The sequence below is a fragment of the Typopeltis vanoorti genome, chromosome 24 (assembly GCF_054136105.1).
Source record: "Typopeltis vanoorti isolate ZY-2024b chromosome 24, IOZ_Tvanoo_1.0, whole genome shotgun sequence".
Lineage (NCBI taxonomy): Eukaryota > Metazoa > Arthropoda > Arachnida > Uropygi > Thelyphonidae > Typopeltis > Typopeltis vanoorti.
The window spans coordinates 23,838,298-23,847,994 of NC_143572.1; the positions used below are offsets into that span (position 1 = coordinate 23,838,298).

General features: G+C 34.5%; 1 protein-coding gene across 1 annotated transcript in view; it reads right to left on the minus strand.

Annotated features, from left to right (window-relative positions):
* LOC150093022 (arrestin domain-containing protein 3-like) overlaps nucleotides 1-6,855 on the minus strand; it is a 118,577-nt gene extending 111,722 nt beyond the window's left edge. Inside the window, exons 1-2 of the mRNA XM_090414127.1 lie at nucleotides 6,840-6,855; nucleotides 1,882-2,005 (exon numbers count right to left, since the gene is read on the minus strand). Coding sequence (XP_090270253.1) covers nucleotides 1,882-1,993 — 112 coding nt within the window. The 5' untranslated portion in view covers nucleotides 1,994-2,005; nucleotides 6,840-6,855. The remainder of the gene's footprint in view (nucleotides 1-1,881; nucleotides 2,006-6,839) is intronic.
* Between the last annotated feature and the right edge of the window lie 2,842 nt (nucleotides 6,856-9,697).

The following is a 9,697-nucleotide window of genomic DNA, read 5'->3' on the forward strand; positions in this document are numbered from 1 at the left end:
TTAGCTAAATATAATAGCTACATGACGTAAGAAAAATCACTAATATAGTATCCCTGCTCATTTTTAACTCGACACAAATCCATTACATGCATGCAAGAAAACCTAAAACTTATTGTTTTTAGTGTAATGTTGTTGCTTATTGGTAAAAGTGGATTATGATGTTGTTATCCTGATCAGCCAGGAATTTATTCCATTCATTCCAGTGTTGACTGAAGAGGTCATGGATGTTCTCACTGTGACAATGTTCATGAAGGTTCCAAGCAGGCGATCAGCCACTTCTCTAAGTAAAAATGTCGTGCTATCTGCTCTAGTGCGTCCAAGGTAAAAGTTATAGATCGCTTCTTTCACAGTGATGAAGAGATAGTTGCAGACTGCATGGTTTTCTTGACTGGGAACAAGACTGAGATATTCTTCTTCTGAATGCTGTAATTTTACGAGACGAATGGATCAATTTGCTCTTAACGGGGCACTCCAGGTGGATATGCCAAACCAGTCCGATTCTGTCGTTGAAGAAGCAAGTTAAATTTGTGTAATGTTTGCAATGTTCTAATTGTTTTTTTTTTTTTAGGCAGGCGTTATAAGAAACAGACGTGCTTAGAGTTGCTCCTGTTTTAAGTGTGTATATGCGTATGTGTGTGGTTTTAAATTTCAGTAAGACTTATATTTTATATACATATAAGCGTAAAGATCCGGTCTATCGCAATACATAGAAAGATAGATGGAAGAAGGAGTGATAAATAGACAGAAGAGTACTTTTGAACTTTGCATTCACTTGCCAAACGTCCTGATTTGCCATCGGATTACAAATCAAATCCTTATAAGTGTTCACTTTTCCATTAATAAAAGGTCATTTTAAACATACACCGAATCGTTTTTTTACTGCTTGGAATAACTGAGCACGCCGAGAACAACAACCATAAAAAGTTTTTGAATGCAATGTGTGAGCGTTTTAGCTTTGGGACTCCTGACGTCTGATTATCGATATAAGTGAGGGCATCGCAGTCACGACCTCGTCGAATTTTTAAGGTTCGTTCCACCGTGTGTTTTCTAGCGATATTGTGACAGCTACCCGGAACGCCTACTGTCGCTTTCACAGATAACCCCGACATAAATGGACTCATCAGTCATTTGCACGTTTGGCACACACATCCGGCTTCCCATGGCCACCGAGTCATATACGGGGCGTGGTACTGTAATGGCTGCACACGACAAAAGAAAAATGGGAATGCTATCTCAATGACAGCTGGCGTATTAGAGATAAGGGAGCTGTTTGCAACTAGGGAACACATTCGAATTCCCCTATCCGGGTGAAGGATGGGGTATGAAATTTGTCAAAAGAAAGAAAAAATAAAGAATAAAAGAACGAAAAAAAAACATTGAAAGTAAACTTCCATGTGGAGATTCACAATTCTCAGATTTTTATTATATTATTTTTTTTTTAGATAAACTCTCCCTAAAATATAAAGCAAACATTTTAATGATATTTGCTTGAACCTTCATGTACGGTTATTTCTTAAACCCGTTGATAAATATCAAAGCGCATTTTTCTTATCTCTGCGAAGATAAAAACAAGATCTAAAGAAAGAATGCGAAGGTATTTGTTACATGCGGTATATGATAAATAGATCGGCTTTTGAGGTCTGAAAATCCAATATAAATTCCCGTTGGGAAATCAAAATATTTATTTTTGTTTGCGTAGGCGAATCCAATCAGGAATCGCGAGTATGAAAAATATTCTACGTATTGACGGCACTGAGCTTACGTTATCTTAATGTACAACCACCATTTGCTTTAAAAAAACTGCTGTTATTCGAGTGCAATTGAAATTAAATAATGCATTTGAATATCGGGTAATAATTGCAGACAAAGAGAACTATTTACCTTTTAATTTGAAGTTTTCTATCGTGTCCAGAATCACATGACCCGTCAAAGTTTCTCCGGCATAATACATCTCCTTCTCAAGTCGGATGTCAAATTCTCGGATGTAGTCCATCGTGCTTAAAGTCTGCGAGTGAAATAATGTAAATAAGCAGCAATTAATATCCTTTTACCAACAGAAAATATTAACATCACAATATTACACTTGTTTTAAATGCATTTCAACAATTTGCGCATACTTTTTTAGCCATGTTAATATAATAATTTTGATAAGCGTATATGTGTGTGTGCATGCTTGCGACGTAATAGATACAGTGGTCTATAAGTAATGAATAGAAGATCGCTGCATTCACCCGCTATCGATGACCTATCGCATAAGTAATCGGTCAGGTGTTAGCGATCATCAAAAGCACAGCAGCAGGTGAGGGTGCTTCCTACTGTTTCTTCCATTGATTAATGAAAAAATGATGCGACGAAAATGGAAAGAACCTTTTATCCATGTATAGAATAAAATAAAGAAAACCAGGCACGCATATTGGCCAGTTTTTTTCTGAAAAAAATATTCTTTTCGTCTCTGTCACTCGCCCACCTGCTTCTTCTCATTCGCTGTTTTTTCTTATTTTTTTTTATCTCATTCTGTCTATCTTACCTTCCTCGTTATTTTATCTTTCTTTCTCTCATGTTTCATTTAATCTTTTTTTTTTTCTTATTTAATATATTTATCGTTTTTCTGTCAAGTTCTTCCTTTCTCTGTTTCTTCCTTTTTTCTCTTTTTGTCACTTCTGTATATTTTCTTTTCATTATTGTTATTCGTATTTCTATTTCTCTTTTCTTTTCTTACTCCATACTTCTCTTTCCTTAATGTTTCTTGGTAGCTTTCTTCTCTTCTGTTTATTTATCCTTTATTCATTTTTTCGCTAACTCCCTTTTTTTGTTTCTACTTTTCTATCCCTTTTATTCCATGTGTATTTTGTTTTCTATTTCGCTGTTCATTTTATCTCTCCTTCGATTTTTCTTTATTATTTTCTTTTATCTCTCTTTTCTAACCTGCCACTTCATATTTTCTGTCTTTCCTTTCAATATCTTCCTTTACAGTTTCGTACTCTTTTTCTCTTTTTGTTTATCCCTTTTTCATCATGTTCCTTATTCATCATCTTTCTCATCTTCCGTTTTCACTACATCTTCTCATTAACTCTTCGCTATCTTTATTTTATCTTTCTTTCTTTATCATCCGTTTTCTTCCCCCCTCTCTAACTCTTTCATTCCTTCTTCCTTTCAATCTCTCTTTATTTATTCCAGTATCTCTTTCTCTCTTTTATAAATAACTTTCAGAGTTTTGCCATCGCCTTTCTTACCTTCTTGGCTTTCCTTGAATCACAGCGATGACGCTGCTGTTCTTTTGCAAGCTACGAAACAATTTATGAGTTCCACGATCGCTTTCCCAATCCTAGCAAGGCTTCTACACGTTCTCGGTTCATGAGCTGCTGCTGTCCAAGAAAAAGATTTTCATACAGGTTTACGAAGCTTCTGGGAATTGTTTATGGATCTCATTCAAGACAATTCGAGCTCCGTTGCCAAGGTAACCGTACCATATTGTGTTTGCGTGATTGCCCAAACCGAATTCCTGAAGATATATGCCGTTGTACCTTCTGTTGTTAATCCTTAAATGATTACCGACTGGCTGAATATATAAACATATTAAATGGTAGCCTGAAACAAAGATTTAAGGCCATCTTAAATTACAATAACCCCAGTCTTCTGTTGTTTCTAAACACACTCATCCAACTTAATAACTTACGCTTCCTAATATTATGTAAAATAAATCTGGTTTACATCAGACGCATTGAAACCACAATGCTTCTCCTTTATAGTACTTAAACAATATTGCGTAGATTTAAAAGCTACTTTGATTTATCATCAGTGCTAATGAAAATTTCATTTCCTGGTATGCTCGGTTTTGTGTTCATTCAAAGTTAAAGTCGATATTTAATATAATATCTCTGCTTATTAGTATTCCACACATCTAGTTCACTTCTTAATTTATATTCTTACATTTCAGTTCACACAATTTGCATAAATTTGTACCAATTAGCTTTAAACAAAAACAGCAATTCAATTTTAGCCATGTCATCATAATTTTTCAACAATGAAACTGCTACAGTTTATTTGATGCCCGTTTCTCTTCCACTAGTAAAATATCAGTAATATTTGAAACAATGAAATGTTATCATATTTATCCAAATGTATTAATTTCAATAACATCTTAATGCCTCTCCTTTGAATAAAACACTTAATGCTTCTCATATGAATAAAATTTTCATTGTGCTAATGTCGAATTACACCGGAAGATAAAAATCATCTTACCAAAAATCTTCATCTGTAACAGAAAAGGAAGACACCCGATGTCGAGTTACATCGGAACACAAAAATCATCTCACCTAAAATCTTAAGCTATAAATTTTTAACGTTGATTCATTAATGTCGATTTACATCGGAAGACAAAAATTATCTCGCCTAAAATCTTGTCTAAATTTTTAACATTGCATTACATTAATGTCGATTTATATGTCGGTATATCGTAGCAGACTTGAAACGGGGGGGGGGGAAGACAAGTGGAGAGACGGTTTTCATGGCAACCGTTAGAAACCATCTCAACGGTGATCAATTTTCGCTTGTATTTATTTATGAAAAGATTACACTGCAATGGAGATAAATCAAACAAAAGAAGACAAATAAACAAGAATCTAAGACACATTTATTTAGTGACTTTAAAAGCAATGTAAATGGTTAAGGTTTTGGAATTTATGTGAAAGAGAAGATGCGCAGACAGCCAGAATCAATCTTGCTTAAACCAGATAAATAAATGACAAGCGTTGAAACAGTGGGTTGATGTTTTTGGCGTGTTTCGCAGGAGGGTTCGATTAAGAAAAGTTTTTAGATGACATGTTGATGGATTAACTTTAATATTTGGTAAAGCAGTAATTGAAATTCACTGGAGATTTCATGCCGTGTTTGAGAACAAATAATGTTTTGCTGTGGACGTGTCCCTCGTAAGATCATTGCTGACTTTTTTTTTTGTTTCTGTTGCTACCTGCAGGTTCAATGATGAAAGTACATCGAAGGAAGAATAAATAAATAAATAAAACTAGAGATGTGGAAGAGAAGTGGTCCGTTGAAATGTCAACCGAGTACGAAATCGGATTACGGTAATAACATGATGGGAATCCTGCGATGATGAAACTCTAAAACACACACACATGTAAGAACTCCAAATGGTAGCTGAAGAAACTGAGTTAAGATTATAAAGTTTGATGGCAATTCCGGAAGAAAATTGGTTGTTTTCCAGAATAGATTTGCTTACTTCATAGTAACGACCCCTGGCGGAAATATTGTTAACTCTTGATTATTATTTATGTTCTTAAAAGAACTGGGCGATGGACTGAGTCCTTGACTCTTTATCCCGTCATCTGAATGAAGAAAATCTGTGTGAATGGGGTGTTATTGAGCTAAAAACTCTAGTCATGGCTGGGTCGGCAATAGCCGAGCCTCAGTTAAAACTTCATTGGCTACAGCATTGCCATTTGTTACCCCGGGAGTCCTAAAAAGGACTTTCTTCTCCCATCCCATTATTTATGTCCTTATCCTTATAAGGACTGGCTTAAAGGGGCGAAGCAAGAATGCTTTTCATCTTCCCCGTTATCTGTAGAGGACAGTGTAGGGATAAGGTGTTATTAAGCTATTAAAGCTCTGATGTATGGATAAGGTGTTATTGAGCAATTAAAGCTCTGATCATGGCAGGAGGGTAACAGCAATAGCCGAGCCTCAGTTAGAACTTCATTGGCTACAGCATTGCCATCCATTACCCTCAAAGCGTATTGGATTGAATGAATCAATCACCGTATTTCACGGTCGATTGATTCATCCAATATAGTTCTAATAAGAACTGGGCGATGGACTGAGTCATTGACTCTTTATCCCGTCATCTGAATGAAGAAAATCTGTATGGATGGTGTTATTGAGCTAAAAACTCTAGTCATGGCTAGGTAACGGCAATAGCCGAGCCTCAGTTAAAGCTTCATTGGCTACAGCATTGCTATCCGCTACCCTGGAAGTCCTCTCCTGATTCATCCAATATGCTAAGATCTATTATTTATTTCATAATATATAAAAATCTAAATGGTGTTTTAATATAATTTAATTGATTTCTGATTTTGAAAAAAATTAGATCATATTTATTAAGTATATTACATTTTACAAGAAAGAGTATTTTGATTTTTATTTATATTTTTAAGATTTAATTCAAATACGTGTCTAAAATTGTCATCTCAACTTTCTTACATGTGAAATGCAATAGCAGTTTAGATGCGTGTACTCACCTAGAACGGTCAAGATGGTCAGGTTAAATTATTTGACACAGAATGACGTCATTGACTGAGATTTACTTTTTCATTAAAGAATGATCTTTAAAGAAAAAATACTGCTAGTGTATTATTATTTGTTCTTTCGTTTTCTAATAACGTAAGCATGTGCTTAACTTATTTTTTGTTATTTCTTATACGGTAATAGTTGATTAATTCTGACATTTTTCTTGAATACTTGCCACACAGTTTTATTGACAGTTACCAATTAACATTTTAACAAGAATATATTCATATTCACTAACTCAGAATCTATATTGTTAATAACATTTACTGCGACAAACATGTACAGGAGGAAGATTATAGAATACTGCCTAAGACAGCTGTCAGTTTCGATGCACAGTACCTTATAACAAGTGATTGTTGCGACAGACTGTCGTTGCAAATCCGACATAAAAGAGGAGCTTTTGCTAGGCTAAATAACAGCAATATCGCATCAGACAGAGACCTTCATGCTAGTGTTGAAAAACATCAAAAGAGTGAACTCTTTCTCTACTCACCCACATTTATATGAAATAAATTAAAAAAAAAAAGATTATTTACCGCACGACGTTTTGCTGAACTCATCACGTAGCCACATCCACTTGTAGACTTAGGAAATTAAGGTATGAATGGTAAATATCACAGACAGCAACGGAGATAGAGAGAGAGACAGAGGCTGCAATGAACACAACAAAAGCATATACTATTTCATGCATGGAGCCACACTTTTAATCAGCTGTAATAGCATACAGAGGGTCAACAGTTATTAAATTTGCATGTTAACAAAATACATGATGCCATGCCTTACATACAGATACAACCTGAATGCATAATTCATATTAATGCATAGAAAATTCATTATCGTTAACATATAATCATGCATAATTGCATGCATCCCTACTCTAATTTCACATCTTTTATCACTTGTTCCGTACGAAAGATCAATTAATAGCATTCATTATCACACATTTTATTCTCGTCCCTTATTTTCAGTAAAAAAATAGGCAAGTCATTGCTTTTCGATACAATAAACACAAATATATATATACATACGATAGCACAACTGAAGAAAAAATTGATTATCACCTTACCTTTTTTTTTGGCTAGATGGGTGAGGCAAGAATGCTTTTCATATTCCCCGTTATCTGTAGAGCAAAATGTATGGGTATATGGGTAGGGTGTTATTGAGCTATAAACTCTAGTCATGGAGGGGTAACGGCAATAGCCGAATCTCAGTTACAACTTTACTCGCTACAGCATTGCAATCCGTTACCTCCTGTCTTCTAAAATCTTTTCACTTTTTATAACAAGCAGATTTTTATATTTATTGATATTTATTTATAAAAGGTGTTAGAGTAATTTATAAATTATTTCATATTACTAACTATTTTAAAATTCAAAAGCTAACTTTCTTTATTCTAATATTTATTATTATACAATTATATATATATTAGATTTATTGTATGCGCAATTTTTAATATATATTACAATTTGTGAATCTCGGTCTTCCTTGAACTGTAAGTCTACTTAAAGGTGAATATATAAAATAAATACTTCATTTCTCCTTCATTTCCTCTTAATTGCTTTTACTAAGGGCCGAATAAGGACTCGCATTTAAATATTTAAATCGTTAAAACATCATTTACGAACAGGTAAAAGCAAATTGTCTAGGAACACGCAATGGTTCTCAACTACTTCTATATAACTAAATGAGAATAACTTTAAGTTACAGAAGCGTCAGTAGTAGATATAGAAGGAAATATCGGAAAAGTGCAATATTCGTTTGTACCAATAAATTATTCAGAAGAAAAAAGATCGCCGAGAGTGCCGCAGCAAATAGAATATTGATAACAAACGGAGCGATGCTTAAAAATTAATTCATCCTATCGTTAGTATGTGAAGTAGTCCACCAAGAATGTGATAGTGACTGTTGATTTCTTTCAAAGGGGTAATGAACTGCAAGTCGGGTCACGTACTATTTATAAAACAAGTGAATTCTTTATCAGGATGATATATTATTGATATATGAGGTTTTTTTATTGTGCAGTTACGGGAAATACTGCAGTTCATATATTGACTAGATTCGTCACTGTAGTCCTAGTTGTACATGCAATTTATATGAAGCATAAACTGATTGGTGTGCCCCTGTGAATGTAGCTTACCTGTAAACAAAAGAGCTATGCAGTAAAGTGATATCAGTTGCTCATGAAATTGATTACTTTATATGTATAATCATTTTAATTATTACGTATTGAAATTTACGTGAAATGGCTGAAATTGTTATTATTTGATGATTTTGATAATTAAATAAACACTTTTAAGAAGAAAATGAATAGTTTTCTTTCAAAGCAGTTTTTTTTTTTTTTTTTTTTTAAGCAAGTACTTTTCGTCTGTTTTTGAAGCTCTGACCTAAATTGCCAAAATTGTTTTCCTTCAGTGTGATAACAGAGAGTGAGACACTGTGAAAAACGTAAATTAAAGTCTTCATGATGACGCATCATAACAGATTGGATGGTGAGTGAGTGGGAGGGGGGGGGGTGCACGCGCGTGCGACAGACCTGATCTTTCGAAGTTAATGCTAGCATTCTATCGCCCGAAGGCGAGGTCGTTGAACATTAGCTTCTTTCCCACGGATGGAGTCTTGTTAGCACACTTCTCGAAACTCGGCGATTGCTGTCTCCATGGAAACCATGCCACGCGCACTTTCCAGGCTGCATTGTACCAAAATGAACTAAAGTGACACAAGTGCAAGGAGCTCGTCATGTTTTCTGGTTAGTAAGGGACACAACATATCCCTTGGCGTCCATTAGGGTGATTGGGAAGTAAGATTATGAAATCAGATATTTCAGCTCGATTGAGGAAAGATGCAGAGGATCGATAATTGCCGTACAATATGGAAAATAACATCCACCAAGATGTTATCACTGGCACTACTTGTCTTCTAAGTTCTTTCTTAAATTGTTTATTCATGTATTTTAATACTCTCTCTCTCTCTCCTTTTTTATGTTTGACTCCACCTCATTTTTTCTATATTACTATTTTTTCGCTGCTCTCTCTTTATTTCCCTGTTACTAGTGAAAGTACACCAGCCAGTTTGTATAACTTCTTCCTTTTGTTTGTTTTATCTTTATTTATTTTCATACTAACAGATATATCCGAAGGTATTGTAAATTGTATATATGGTAATTTTATTATTGCGTTGATGTTAATGTAAAATGTAGTAATTTTGTTATTACGTAGTTTAAAAAAATGTTGGAGGAGAAGGCAGAAATTATTATTATTATTATTATTACGGGCAATTCCAAGGGGTCTTTAGACTCATCGAGGGAGGCCATAAACATCATGTCAAGAATAGCTATTCAGCATCCACACAGTGTCTATCATTCTTCGTCTTGAACTCATTTACAGTCATGGCACCC